Source organism: Eurypyga helias, unplaced genomic scaffold (genome assembly GCF_000690775.1).
Source record: "Eurypyga helias isolate BGI_N326 unplaced genomic scaffold, ASM69077v1 scaffold19702, whole genome shotgun sequence".
Lineage (NCBI taxonomy): Eukaryota > Metazoa > Chordata > Aves > Eurypygiformes > Eurypygidae > Eurypyga > Eurypyga helias.
Window position 1 is genome coordinate 2,617 of NW_010234336.1, and position 15,506 is coordinate 18,122.

At 51.6% G+C, this 15,506-nt stretch overlaps 1 protein-coding gene across 1 annotated transcript in view; it reads right to left on the minus strand.

Moving 5' to 3' along the window:
* Positions 1-1,971: 1,971 nt before the first annotated feature.
* Positions 1,972-15,506, minus strand: part of LOC104505712 (protein phosphatase 1 regulatory subunit 12B-like) — a gene marked incomplete at its 5' end in the record, with an annotated part of 15,211 nt that continues 1,676 nt past the window's right edge. The window contains 4 exons of the mRNA XM_010146396.1: positions 1,972-2,058; positions 11,384-11,434; positions 14,371-14,424; positions 14,687-14,791. Of these exons, the coding sequence (XP_010144698.1) occupies positions 1,972-2,058; positions 11,384-11,434; positions 14,371-14,424; positions 14,687-14,791 (297 nt within the window). The remainder of the gene's footprint in view (positions 2,059-11,383; positions 11,435-14,370; positions 14,425-14,686; positions 14,792-15,506) is intronic.

The following is a 15,506-nucleotide window of genomic DNA, read 5'->3' on the forward strand; positions in this document are numbered from 1 at the left end:
AACCTCTGTCTAGAGCTGCCTGGGGAAAAACTGGCAGCTCTAAGAACTAGAGAGGTGGAAAGAGGCAGGATGGGGAGGGAAAGGGGAAAAATGGACAATTAGGAAAAAAAAACCCCAAAACCAAAGAAAAAAACCCAAGGGAGAGGAAAATAAACAGGCTTTCTGAAGCAATCACCAGCCAACGGTTCCAAAAAGGCCAGGACTGACTGACAGAGAAAAACTTCACCCTGTTCAAGGATTACGCTCATGTTCAAGTATCTCATCTCTCTCTCACAGAGGAGAGCCCTACTAGCCGGCGGGAGCCACGAGCCCACGGTCAGCAGAGGTGCCCAGGAGCGTAGGCAGAGCTTCTGCATGGCCATCTCCAAGTTCAGGGACTGAGACTGCAACTCTCAGCCAGACGGAGCAGGGAAATCAAAGGACAAAGGGGATGGAAGGACAAATGCGGAAGGATGTAGATGGACAAGTGGTTTGGATACAGAAGCAGCCTCTGAGAGGGAAGGTATCCTTTGAGGAGTCTGTGAAAGGGAAGCTCTGCAGTTCTGATGACAGGTTACTGCTGCTGTCATCAAAATCACACAGCACGTAGAGGAGCCACCGTCTAAATGCCCATAGAGAGAACAATTTCAAACTGTTCTGAGTACATATAACATTAAAGAGGGGTTTTTTTTTGAGGTTTCCTTCAAGGTCAAGGCTTATTGCAAGCTTCTGACAGATTAAGAGACTTTCAGCCTAGTGATAGTCACCAGCACTCCCAAGGGTAGCTCCTTGTCCCTCTGTCACCAGGGCACCCACACCCCCCCGAGGCACGCAGGAGGACAAGTCATGGCTGCTTCACGCTCCTCTGCCTTGAAACCCAGCTGCATCCAGCTGCTCCACCACAGCCAGGCGGGTGGGACTGGGCTCTGGCACCCCCTCTCACTACGAACCAGAGTGCCGCCTTCCACTAGGTCAGTCTCCCGCTGCAAACCAAAGCCAGGTGCCTCCAAACCTGACCAGACTCCTCTGCAGGGCTTGGCCTTCGTGAGACAGTAGGAAAACGTCCCAGGCGGCTCTTGGGACGGGGAGGTTGGTTTCTGGGGTGGGCACAGCTCCCTGCCAGGTGACTCATGCTCATATACACGTGAAAGCAGCAGAGCATCCCTAGGGGTTCAAGCTTGTCCTTCAGAAAGCTTGGCAAGTATCTGTGACACATCCTGTCCCGAGGAGCAGGAGTCCGGATGCAATCAGCAGGTGCCACTAGCTACTGAGACAGGAGCCCCAGAAGGACACGGCGACACCAAACCATCCAGGCTGCGGAGGAAAGGCAGGGTGAGGGATGGGGGGAGCGGGTCTCAAGTCGAGTCCACACTGACGTTACTGAACAGGTTTGAAAACTTGTATTAAATACAAGACTCGGTCTACTGGGGCGAAAGGAGAAGGTCTCTGTGTGGAGCAGTTGTTGCCAGCCTCTTACAGAAATCACCCCGGTGACTTTCACAGCATCGTGTTTTAACTACAGTCCCACAGCTCGGGGGGGTTGATGTGCACCCTCAGTCCCAGCCCATGCTCCCACTTCCCACCTGTAAAGGGTTTGGGTGTGCTGGGCTAGTTCTTTAGGTGTCACTTTTTAAAGTAAGAGCTACCTACTCCCAGTTGGAGTCCAACACCAAATACCGGGCTTCTGGAAGAAGTTTTGGCAGCTCAAACCCAGTCCTCACAGTTTTTTTCTCCCTGTAATAAAACGTCCGAGATACCATAACATACTTAAATTAAAACCAATAAAATGGCAGGGGTGTGTGTTGTGGGGAAAATAAGGGCAGAAAGGGAATGTACAGCAAAGGGCAGGGCAATGCAGGTGTGACAGACTGATCCCAGGGCTGAAACGCTTGCTGTACGTTCGACAGGAGGAAAAGAGAGGGGTAGGGCGTGGTGGCGGGGTTGGCAGCTTGTGTAGGGCACCCCTCTTTGTCCTGCCTTTGCTCAGGCTTCCTATTTGGAGAGCTTGCTGATGACACGAATGAGGGCTCCGTTCTCGTCCTTCAGCCTTTGGTTGTCCGACTTCAGCTCTGTCAAAATCTGCAGAGAGAAAAAGACAAGACGGGATTACAGCTCAGAGAGACAACAACCAGGTGGGAGTACAGCTCGGCGCTGCCAGCTGGACAAGCCCCATGGCTCAGAGGGAACAGCAGGCATGTGGCATCCCTGTGGCCAGGGCTGCAGCTGGACGCTTGGCTCGTGTCCCTCTCACCAGTGATGTGCCTGCAGCGTGCAGAGCTTTCCTTCCTGCACACCCTGCACCCAGTACACTGCAGTGTCAGGAATTCCTCTGTCACTTCTCCAGCGTTTTTACAAACTGAGCATCAGGTGCAGTGAGGTCGAGCGGCGACTTGAGCACAGCAAAGAGCCAGGGAGCCCCCGGTGCCAGGAAAGCCCGTAGTAAGAAGCGATGCTATGGCCCCAGCATGAGGTCAGGACCAGGTTGGGAGGGCAGGAACCATTTCTGAGCTGTTTCATCCCAAACGTGTTCCCAGAGGCTATACAGGACTCGGCAGAAAGCTATAAAACTGTGTTCCTGATTTGTTTGTTCCATTTTGCCAGGACTAGAGAGGAAGACAAAGGTTTGAAATTCTAAGCCAGGACTGGACCAAGCCTGGCTTGCAAAATCTTTTCAGAATAAAACCAAATCTCTTTAGGATTTTACAGATGCTTAATGCAAATGCACACGCCACGGAGAGAAGACTGGCAGGACATTCTGACACTGGTGCTCGATTTTGGACGCTGGAGCACAACCATGGGTCACAAGGCAGTCAAAAGCCAGCGAGCGTTTAGTTGCAAACAGAGGAAGAGAGAGCTCTGATGAGACCTTTCCATCATTTCTCACTGGCATAAAACGCTCCTGACTCCCCCTGCTTCCCACGCTGTAGGCGGGTGACATTCACGGACTGTCCCCAGCCGACTGTGGACTGGAAGGAGACCCCGTGCTGCTTGTCTCGGCGTGTGACACAGAAGGGGTAACTGGACCTGCCCCAGAGCTGCTGAACAGCCGGGGTGGAGCAGGCTCACATGCAGGCACTAAGAGCACCTGTACGAGCTCAGCTGTGGCTTCTCTCTACCCAGGTGGATCTCAGGGGATCCGTTCCTCTCCTGCGCAGCCCCTCCACCGGCCGCCCGCCCCCAGCGAGGGCAGCTCCGGGGCAGACGCCAGCTCCCACGCCCCTTGCACAGCCAGGCCAAGCCACCGCTGCCCCCGGCGCCCAACCCCGGTGGGCAATCCGGGAGCATCCAGCACCCCAACTGGTGCTCGATGCTCCAGTCCGGATGTTTCACGGGGGGCACACACGGCGCAGCATGGCAGGATAATGGGGAAAGGGTAAAACTATGCGATGGGCTGGCCGGGCCTTCAGCTAGTGATGCTTTGGTGTGCCACTGGTCCTGGTGGTGTGACAGGCACATCTCCATGACAGGGCTGTCACCCGAACAGCAGGCATGACTCCTCATGGCCAGATGAGAGGCATCGCCCACCACTGAAGTGCTGAGGAGCCCAGAGAAACGGGGAGAGCACTTGCTGTCTCCCTCTACCCTCCTCCCTTTCCTCCTGGGCTTCACCTAATACCACAGCACGCTGCTTCCAGCCCAGTGCAGCGACAGGTCAACCACCTCCCGGGGTCTGTCCTCTCTGCATCACTGCTTGGGGTGGCCTTGCAGCCTTGAATGTGTCCACCACTCCAGTAAAATACTGACATGGAGTTCTACCACTTGCTCTGGCACAGAGACTCTGTCACAGGTTCCCAGAAGCAACATCAGAGAGCAGCCGTCCCAGTTCTGCAGTTACTGGAAGCTCTGGTGGTGGCTGTCCCTCACACACATGTTCAATCCAGCTTCGGTGGTTTATTCGAACACGAAGGGGCATAAGTACATGTAAAGCAAGTGCTTCTTGAAGACTTTCCCAGCTGCAACTCCACTCCATCCCTTTCCAGTCAAGCTTTCTGACAACTAAAAATCAGCCTTCCCAGACTTCATTCCCCTAGGCCAAGGGGGAGGGAAAGTAGCCTCAAGCCAGGTAAGAGAAACTGCCCGTGAAGCAGGCGGATAATGTAGGGGCCTGAAAACTGGAGGTTTGGAAATGTCTCATAAGAAATGGTAAGGAGGGATGTAGCACAGCCCACGGGGATGGTGAAGCTGACCATGATGCAGCGTTGGTGTAAAGGGAGCTCTGGGCCAGAGGTGGCTCTGAGCAGTGGTGCTGTGTGTTACCTGTGACACTGCGGGAGGTGGCTCCTCAGAAATTACATGGATTTAGGAAAAGGAGATTCTCTGAAAAGTACCACTGCTGCACGAGTGTGGTAAATCTGTCAGAGTTCAGAGCAGTGACATTACAGTGTAGCTGGGATGCCCACAGACAGTGGAGAGACAAGGTTTGCAGGTACCAGCAACATCCTGTGTTAGACAAGAGAGTTGAGAAAAACCAGCAGAGCTTGCAGACACACGGCTGCTCTCCAGCTCGGACACCAACAGTGAACTGCCAAGCTGTAAGCAAGCCGAGAGGGACCAGTCCACCCGTGTCCCAGCCAGCCCACGCGAGTCAGGGCGCATCAGAGCAGACGGGTGTTAGCAGGGGAATGCCCTAACGCGAGTGTTTCCTGGGAGAAGAAGGGAGACCAGTGACTTACAGTTTGTGAAACTATTTCTCTGAGTCTGGAAATAGTTTTGCTCAGTTTTCCCTTTCAGATCTCAAAGCACGTTGGAAAGGAGAACGACTAAGACTCGCCGCTTGTGAGAAGGAACAGTGACAGATTGAAACCAGAAAGATGGTGACATCATTTAATCTGACCATCTGCACAATCCAGGCCACATGACACGAAACACCCCCCCTCTCAGCCGCTGTGATACATGTGTGGTCTTGAACTGAGACTCCCAGAAGGGGGAAGCCACAATTCCCCTGTTTAGTTTGTTTCGATGGTTAATCATCCTTGATATAATTCGTGTGCTAAGAATAGATCTTTTTTTGTATCATAGTGCCACTTCCAGCCCACCAGAGCTTACTGCTTCTTCCTTTTTTCAAAAAATAGCTGTCTGAAGGGATCTGACTACCCCTACTAACCTGCAAAACACAGGTACGGCTCTAAGAAAAAAGCAATTACAGCTTTATTTTAGCACCAAACCAATGAAGTAGCAAGAAAAGATGTAATTTAACTGCGTGATGTGCGAGGGCAAAGCTTATGGAAGGCTTGTCCTTGGATTTCAAACACTAATTGCTCTGCGCTGGATTTAAAACTGAAGATGAGAAGAGAAAGCACCCCGGTCTGGCTCCTGTCACCTCACCTGCCTGGTAGCCAGCCCGCGGGAGGCAGAGGGGGTGCTGCAACCTGTGAGTTTGCACTCCAGAATCTTTGTTTAAAATGAGGGAAGGTCCTTGTCCTCTTTGCTCAAGTGACCGAGAAGACCTGCTGAGGACTGCCCAGATTTTCTAAAAAACGCCTTCCTGTCTGAACTGGGCACTTTCCATAACATCCCCGGAAACTCATGACGCTGTTTGTTCTGACTGGATAACCCCACTCCCTGGGCGCCAGCTTCTCACTGAACTAAGTCCAATTAAAAATAATTACACTGGGAGCAGGCACGCTGCATAAACCACTGGTTTCGAGGCTGGGTCGTGGGGAAGAGGCTGCTGGCTAACCTGTGGGCACTGACAGGTCAGCCCAAAGCCATTTGGCCGTGTTAAACCACAGCAGCTGATCCGTTGCAGTGCCACCCACCCAGCCCTGCGTCCTCGTGTCACGGGGGAGAGCACGGCCCCTTGTTTCTCCCCCAGATGACGGGCTCCACACAGACAAGGCAAGCCCCGAGGCAGTCGGTTAGTGAAACGGTGAGGTCAGCATCATCTGCCAAGCAGAGCAAAAGTCCTGAGGGCTGAGCAGAGTCCCCAGCGAAAGCCTGCCCTTGGCCAACACCACACTTCTGGAGGATCTGCTGCCACATGCTGCTTCAGAGCCACAAGCTTCACCAGACACCCTTGAGAGCAGCAAGGCGAGGGGGAACAGCCCGGCCAAGGTAGCGGAGACCTGCCTGGAAGAGTGGAAGAAGGAGGCGAGATGAGCTGGAGGGAATGCAGCTACAGCTCCTCTGATTCGGAGGGCTTGGCAGGCAGAGAAAGTCTGGCTACGACCCGGGTCAGAGCCCTGTTTTCAGCCAGCAGTTGCTCATTCATCTGCCTCAGAGTGTGAATCTGTTTGAGCTGGTGGAGATTCTGCAGAGAGCGAGAGGAGTGGACAGAAAAATACAGAGAAAACACACCACGAAGACAAAAGGGCACAGAAATGTGTATTTAGTCCACACGCAGTAAAAGAAAAAAAAGAGAAAAAAAAAGAATAATTAGTAGCAGTGAGTGCTGGATGGGCAGCAGCGTATGGGGAAAGCCCTGCAACACACTGAGGATGTTTTGGGAACCATCCCTTCCTCTGAGGGCCCCCAAAGCCTTTCACAAGGTCAAATAAAGGGATTTTCCACCACAAAGCAGGACAGATGCAGGTTATATTCTAACTGAGCCAGACAGTGAGCTCCAGCAGCACCCGGACTGAGGGACTGCTGCGAGAGCTGCCACCAGTGACCTACCGCCCACACCGGCTTCGAAAGCACTGCTGGTTTCTCTAAAACTCCTGTTCTTCCTACCTCTCTGAAAGCTAGTGGTCCTGTGTAGCAAAAAGCTGAGGCACGGACTGAAGCAGCAGCAAGTGTCACTGTCCTACGGCAGAGCACCAAGACACACACCGCGTCTGCTCACACCCCTCACCCCCGGGTGATGGCTCTTGGCTCTGCTCAGGCTGCAGCCCTGCCGAAAGGGCTGGGGCGTGGGGTGGGGGTGTCTTCATCCCTGCCCAGATTCAACTCTCCTCCGTCACAAGACTCAGCGTATCTCTGATCTTCAAAGGTGGGAAGTCAGAACCTTGAACTGGTTATTTTAACTGGAGGAGTCTGAACGACCGCGTCTCAGGCACGTGGAAACACGGCATTTGGGGTTACAGAAGAAACAAGTGGGCAAAGGACAGTACAGCCCCCCTGAGCTGGGGCTCACACAGGTGCAGCAGTAACAGGGGGACATTGGACGTAAAAGCAGTGAGGAAGGCAAAATGGGAAATTGGTAAAAGCCATGCAGACAGCACCATTTCTTGGACACGGATGAGGTTTTTCTGGGCGATGCTAAAAACCATATGCTGGGCAGTTACACGAAGCGCGGGTGCCAGGATGTGCTGAGGGCTGCCGAGCTGCCTTCTGAGCAGCGTCCTGACCCTCCCTCCTCCTGACAGCTCGTCGGGCAGCACGGCCACGTGAACAAGAAAGCCTCCTCCGTGGTGGAGGGTGCACAGACACCAGGCAGGGGGAAGGTGGGAAGGGAAACATCTGCGAGGAGACGATGCCGTTTTGAGTTCAAGTGAAATCCCAGCCCAGAACCAAAGCACCTTCTGTCCCGCCTGCAAACCAGTGTGCTCTTCCTTGTGTCCTACTCCCGAGCTTGTGGTGGCAGGGAGGAGGAGATGGAGGGAAGGGTCTACTGGGAAGGGGACTCCTTTCTGCCATTTCATCAGCAGAAAGTGCTCAAAGGGAGGTCACTGTCTGTCCTTAATCAGAAGCTGCATTGGCAAATCTACTGCGATACCAAGAACTTGCACGCACTTCCCCCTGACTTGCACGACACGGAGCTGGCTGCAGTTGGCAAGGAACCTGCTGCATCCCAGGACATTCTGTCCAAGGGCTCATTCCTGCATAAAAGAGGAGTATTTCGTGTAGCCCCCATCCATCAGCTTGATTCCAGCTGCCCAAGAGCACCACCTCTGCTCCCTCTTAAGCGATCAAGATACTTTGTCCGAAAGTCCTGCAAATCCAACTGACACAAGGCAGGAGCATGCAGGGAGGCAGCGAAGGGTGAGGTCTGAGCCCCCCGAGGTCCTCAAACTGACAAAGCGGCTCCTGCTACTTGGACTACACCAGTGCACTTCTGACACCAGATAAATCGGCCGGTCCCAAGGCAGAGCTACGGCCAACAAACTGCAGGAGAGCCTCAGGGACACCTCAGCCACGAGACCCCCTCTCACCAAACCTCACGTCACCCGCTCAGCCTGTGCTGGCTCCCCTACACCCCGCGAGGACACGGATGGACATCACACGTTTGTCCTGTGATAAATGGCACCCAGGAGCATGGGGCATACTAGAAGAACCATTTCTTGTGGTGGTTCGATGGAAGATAAACCTCCTGTGTTATGACAGGGAGCAGAGCTGAGCACTGGGCTGGCAGAAAATGTCAGACATGTGTCCAATGGGGTGCTGTGCTACGCGGGCTGGAAAGGGCTATGATTGCTTTAGAGACCCCCTGTATTTTTCCATACCAATACAGCATGAACCTCAGCATGGCATGACCAGGCCAGCTCAGCCTCTGCACGCTGCTGCCGCCAACAAAAAGGATCACTTACATAAAAATGTGTGTGTGCAGGTAGGACAGCCTTGTATTTATCCAAGAAACATTAGCAAAGGCCGGGAAACTGGGACTGAAGCCAAGGGCGAAGACCAGAATCTGGACTACACCACTGTGATTGCTTATCGCTCTGCTTGGTACTTGGCTTAGGGAAAGCAGGTTTCTCAGTTCGGCTGTACCTGCCTTCAATTAAAGGATTTTGTGCCTGAGACGCTTGGGGGAAATCAAAATGCCCAAAGCATGCACAGTGTTCAAAGCCAGGAGGTGCAGTGCTGCTATGGAATAAAGAAGCTTCTGTGACCTTCAAGAAAAATCGCTGTGTTAAGTTGGGACCTCAGGCACTTGGCACTGAATTCAGTTCAGTGAAAATGCTAATTTTCTTCCTCCTTCCTCAGCCAAGTTGCTGTATCTCCAGTCAAATTCTGCAGTCACTCAGGAAAAAGCTGCACCGCTCTGTCACCTTCACAAGAGCAGGTCTGCAGGAGCAGCTCTGGCACCAAGGAGTTCTTGAGATTACAGAGTTTGTCCCGCTACTCTCCATTCCTTGATTGCTCCGTTAGCAGGGGTTACATAATGAACAAAGCTTGTTACCTCAAGCACAAGCTGAAGCACAAAGCCTTTCTGTCACAGAAACCCGGGACCGTCCTGTGACCACTGCCGTACTTCCTAAGAAGTCAGCTGCAAGAAGAGGAAACCCTGGGCATCTGATGCACAGAACTGCACACAGTCCCCCCAGGATCCAAAGGCTGGACGTGAGCCATACTGGACCGGTTCAATTCAAAGACCAGTGGGAAGAGCCCTAAACCCAGCAGCATTACCCGAGATCTAATAACCTGGCACATTTGGCTGTTCCCTCTCGCTGCTCTTCACGTTACAGGAAACTGGTGGATTTGCTTAAGTTGCTTATTCCTTCGGATTCTGCTCGACAGCTCTTCAGCTAGTGCAGGAAGCAGGAATGAAAGTCTAACCAGAATGAAGAGATTTGTTTTCTTGGCTCAACTTCCACACCAGGGATGGACTCAGATGCTCTGCGGAGTTATCTCATGCTGGGCAATCAAATCCAGGCTGACTCCTGCTGGAAGGCATGAGGAAAGCAGACACAGAAGTCTGCCTTCTTTATGGACTTGATCTTCAGAGATGTTGTGTTTCTTTTCATTGAGTGGCTGTCAAAAAAGACATGTCACAGCGCACTCAGGTACCACCACACTCTTGAGATTTGCAAAAAATAGTGGGAACGCAGTAGCACATAAGAGAGATTTTCAAATTGCATGTCTCTCTATTCTACTAACAAACGGCCACTTCAGCTGTTTGATGCAGCAAGAACGCAGCAGAGAGCAAGGAGTAAGTACCACTCTTGAGGACCTGATAGCTCACGTTCAGTCAGACCACACGCTCTTCTAGCTTGAGCACGTCTCTCGGGGCAGCGTAAGGACATGTCAGACTTCTGGCAGTGCTTCTCCTCTGGCACCCTCTTGGCTTCCATCCGTCTGCAGCTCCAGACTACCCAAACCAGAGTTGCTTTGGCTGCGTCCAACAGCTCCTAGAGGCAGGTTCGTTATATTCCGAACCAATTTAAATGTTTCAAAACCGACAGGCCACTAGAGGACATCAATTTGTCTTCTACTCCATCGGCTGAGCTGTTTGCATAGCTGAAGAAACAACGCCAACTGCTACTGCCTGCGTTTGCTCTTGAAGGCCGTACCCTGTAATTACAGGAAGGTGTCTCTGGAGCTAAAGGTGCTACGTGTTCAGCAAACAAAGAATATGGAATTTAGGCATATTCAGTCCTTTCTCCTTTCCCTTCTGGCCAGCACGTCCACACTTATTTTCTCCTCTGTGAGAGAACATGAGAACCTTTCACAGCAAGACTCCACCAAATCATTCTGCTCCTTGCTTCAGCAGCAGATGCAGCACAAGCCAGTGGGTCCTTTCAAAGACTTACACTCAGTAAATACATGAAGCTTCAGATGGAAACCTGGAGTTGGAACCTGCTCTAGAGTGGCAGGAAATCGTTTTCATCAGGACACCGTGCCGGGAGAGCTCACAGCTCTCAGATGGGGTCCTTCCTTCTTAAAGTAGCTTGGTGCCACCTGGGTCACGCTCAAAGGGAAAGAAAGTGCAGGGCACACAGCCAAGGGGGATTCTGTGCTAATGAGCTGTAAAACATAGCGTAAAAGGGTATGACGCTGCAAAGTCAGAGTGAAGTTTTAGGTGTACTTAGGTAGCAAAACCCACTGCTTCCAGCTCCGCAGTGCTCCCCTGCCAGCCCCGTGCTCGCAGGGCACCCCGCCACGGCCAGAGAACCATCCTTTGCAGCACGGGCACGAGAGAGAGAACGAAAAGGAGCAGTCGGGGGCGCATTGTCTCGTGACAGCAAGCCATGCCGCACGTTTCGTCATGAAGCAAACTCCTCTTTGCTGAAATCTATCCCAGGCTGACACAGCCTTCCGGTAACATGCTTTCGGAAGGGAGTACAGAAACAATCGCTCTGTGTTTTTTGCTGGCTAGCGTGCGTGATCTCAAAAGCCAGCTTTGTCTTCTTACCCGTCTGGAGGGAACCACAATGGCTTGACTTGGGCTGCGGACTATTCAGAGCACAGAGGATCAGCACACTGAAACTCAGCGATGCCACAAAAGGTTAGTTTTGGAAAGCATTTAAGGAGAACAGCTTTCACAGTTCTCGGCTCGAACAGCATAACAAATTAAACATATGGTGCGATCAGATGAATGAGAATAGGGCAGTTTTAATAGTATTTCATGTTTGCAGAACATGCCCATCAAAGTACGTTCTGACTGCATAAAGAAACATGCTCAGAAGTAACGAGTCCCTTCCCATCTACACCTCTACTGCCCTACTCCTGGGTGACAATCCCAAAAGCCATTAATACAAACCATAAAAACCAGAACAGACAGAGTGAATAGATTATTTCCTACCTTCATCTCCTCTTCCATTTCAGAGAGTTTCCGCTCCAGGGCTCGCTTCTCCTGTTTACAAGGATTCATAACAAAGATGGTCACAAGGATTTAGAAGAAAAACACACAGTACCTTTGCTTTTAAAGAACAAGAAGAACCTTGTATTTCTGCAGGAGCGTTCCCTGAAAAGCATCTCAAAGCAACACACAGGCTGCGACTGGGAGTGGGTCAGACAGGACAGGGCAGTTGGTAAACCAGCAGGCAGTACGGCAGATCCTGAGCTCTCTTCACCCCCTTCCATGCAGCTATCCCCCCACCTTCACTGATCCCAGTTTTCGGGACTTCCCGATGCAATGCGATTCTGAGCCCTGCAGGCGAAGCCCCGGATTCAAACTGCACCACAGGAGGCAAGGAGAAAACTCCTGAGCCCCTCAAATACGGAACAGCAAACAAGGAAAAGTGCCTGGAAATTCTGCTTCTCCCAGATTAATTTAGGGCTTCAAAGCTGCAAAGCTGACCACTTTCAGTGTGTTTTGGGAACCGACAATCACACAGGTAGGCTCTGCCACGTAAGCACTGGTGAACAGCTAGGGCCCTTGCATCGGGGGAGATCTGGACTACATCAGTGACTTTTCAACATGAGCGGGGCTCAAACCACCCCGGGAAAGTGCACTGAGCAGGAGGGAAAGGCAAACATGGGTCAGGAACAGGCTTTACACCCTCTGCTCAGATCCTCTACCCTCTGCAAAGGAACGTGAGGCCAGGAGAGTGAGGAAAACACAGCTTTTGAGTGTGGCCATGGGGGATGGGTTCTGGGTAACTTCTGGTACACAGCACACTTCATTCAGGGATTTGTCAGTGCGAAACGCATGAACCACCCCAGAAGCAGTTAATGGCATCTTCACTGAGAACCGTCAGGCACATTTTTTCTCTCTCAACTTTCAGTAAACTGCACCTGTGGCTGTCACGATCCCAATTCAACAAACACGATACAGGACATCGCCCCAACAGCAGCATCCCACGGGTGGGAGAAGGGGTGTGTGGTGAGGTCCCTCTGGTTGGGTATCACCCCTCATGGCATGAGCTCTGACCACCACACCATCAGGAGAGAAGCTCCACCTCTGCCTGACTCTGCCTGAGGAGAAGGACTTGGGGGTACTGGGGAGTGAGAAGCTGAACATGAGCCGGCCGTGTGCGCTGGCAGCCCAGAAAGCCAACCGTATCCTGGGCTGGATCCAGAGCAGCGTGGCCAGCAGGTCGAGGGAGGGGATTCTGCCCCTGTACTCTGCTCTGGTGAGACCCCCCCTGGAGTGCTGCGTCCAGCTGTGGAGCCCTCAACATCAGAAGGATATAGACCAGTTGGAGTGAGTCCAGAGGAGGCCACGGAGATGCTCAGAGGGCTGGAGCCCCTCTGCTATGATGAAAGGCTGAGAGAATTGGGCTTGTTTAGCCTGGAGAAGAGAAGGCTCCGGGGAGACCTTATTGCCGCCTTCCAGTACCTGAAGGGGCTACAAGGAAGCTGGGGGGGACTTTTTGCAGGGGCCTGTAGTGACAGGACAAAGGGTAACGGGTTTAAATTGAAAACAGGGAGGTTTAGATTAGATATCAGGAAGGAATTCTTCCTGGAGAGGGTGGGGAGGCACTGGGACAGGTTGCCCAGAGAAGCTGTGGATGCCCCATCCCTGGGAGTGCCCAAGGCCAGGCTGGATGAGGCTTGGAGCAACCGGGTCTAGTGGAAGGTGTCCCTGCCCATGGCAGGGGGGTTGGAACTGGGTGGGCTTTAAGGTCCCTTCCAACCCAAACCATCCTGTGATTCTATGACTCCCCAGCAGCACTGCCTGTGCTCGATAATGCTGTCGTAAACGCAGGAACCAGGCACCGTGTTTGGAGAATCTCAGTCATGGGGTTCACACTGGTGCAGGGATGCTCCGCTGAGCTTGTAGCTTCAGCAACGTTGGGGACTTCAACCGTCCAAGCCTGGTGCCTGTGCTGAGCGCTGATGGGCTCTGCCTAACACTGCTCCTGTCCCACGTGGACAGCCTGGATATCACCTCCTCCAGACTATGTCTGCCAAATCCCAGGAAGTATTTACACATGAATCATTAAGGTCTTTCATGGTAGGAATTGAATTTAAACACATGGTTTGACCATCCAGAAAAACTCCTAAAAATTCAGGAGATGAAACACTTTAGGAGGAGCCTCCACTCCAGGTGACCCTCCAACATGTAAGTGGGCATTACTGACAAACCAGAGCCAGGCTCCAGCTTTCATTAACCACTGAGCTACGTGGTGGGAGAATGAGAGAATGGCCATCAGCTTACATGGGTTCTGACTAGATATAAGGAAAAAAGATCGCTATGGGGATATTTAAGAACTGGAACAAGGGTTTGCAGCTGTGGTAACTCAACACCCAGAGGTCTTCATGAAACAACAGGACAAAGCCCTGAGCAACTGGTTCAAATTCATTGTTGATTCTGCTTGGATGAACGACAGACCTCCTCAGGTCGGTCCCAACCTGCCCAAAGCTATGGTCACTTAAAGCAGAGATTTAATCAGACACTGTCTGCTCAGCTGAGCTTACTGCAATGAATCTGACTGCTCAGTTAAGAGGAAGCAGCATTCAAACATTCAGATTTCAAGTATAATCACAAGACAGACACCCAGCTAGTGTTTTGCTTTGTCCTCTTCCACCCCAAAAGACTACTTATAAGGATTACGAATATTTAAAAGCATAATGGACCAACAGTCTCTTAGCACGATACAATACAATTCGTTGGTCTGCTGCTTCCTATGATGAAAGAAAGAAATCAGAACTAAGCTGATTTGTGAAGAAAGCAGAAAAGTCTCAGACACTGAAAAGGTCAGAACACAATTATCACTGTGCACTGCTCCACAAGGCAAAAATATAACTTATCTTTTAATTAATATTTTCCTTCAAGAAATTACTACGCCCTGCAAAGCACCACGAGGCAAAGATTGTGACCCAGTAGAAAGCAGAGACACATACCCTTTTCTCCATCTCCAGCATGCTGGACCGGTCAGAAGTTTTCTCCTGTTTCTGCTGTGTAAATTAAAAATAGAAAGCTATTAAAACGGAGAAGCGTTCGCAGGATGCTGCACAAAGGCCTAGATATCCTACAGATGCACTTGCCCGGAGAAGGAGAAGTCTCTACAGAATCACATTTATTTCTGTGACAAATAAGAGTCTCCTCTGGAGCACCTTCCCTCCCAAGAGCTACATCCTTTCCCAAGCTGGAACTTACATCAGCTTGTCACGGGCCAGTGCTGAGTTTCTCCAGCCTAGGAGCCGCTTTCCGCCTTACCTGGGCTGCTTTTTCCAACCTTGATTTGACGTCGGCCAATTCAAGCTGGGCTTCTTGCAGTTTTGACTTAAGCTTTTGATTCTCAGACAGGGCGCTTTCATAGAGCTGAAATACAAAACCAAAGGTTCCGGTTAAGCAGGCTGCTCTTGGGAGGCCGCACCGCTGTGAGCAGGCGTTCAGCAGAGGTGGCTGCGGGGTTTGCAGCGCTCCCCCTTGTCAAGGTATTAGAGAAGGGCAAATAGAGCTAGATTGGATGTTTACTTGCACTTCCATAATTCATATTGAGTAAGAAAAGAGCTGTTTAATTTTATAGGGCGTTTAAAGACAGCCCAGAGGCAAAGAAAAGGGATGCTTTTCATTTAGGTGAGCCACCAAAGCATAACAAAGCACCCTAAGCTGTATGCTGGGTGTATCTGAACCTACGATTCTGTTGTGCTCCCCAACACAACACATCCTAGTTGCTCTTGTGTGCTTTTAGTTTGAAGAGGAGAAGAAGGGAGGATAGTTTTAGGCTACTCCAAAATGGATTTTTTCCCTTCAGTTCCTTCAAACCAGCTGAATGTTCATCACTCGGAAGGACACACCGGGCGTACTGCCTGCCTCCTCTGGCCGTACGCTGACGGAGCGTGGGTGCTGCTTACCACGCGAGGCTGTTCAGCACCACCGGTGCTCCTCGAGAGGCTAAGGTCACCTTAACCCGTTTACTTTCCATACCTCTTGGCACCGATGCCGGGTGCGCACGGCAGTCCGTATTACTGCCTTCCAGGATGGGATGAAAGCTTCACAGATGTAGGAAAAATAATTCGGGAATGTTCTAGCA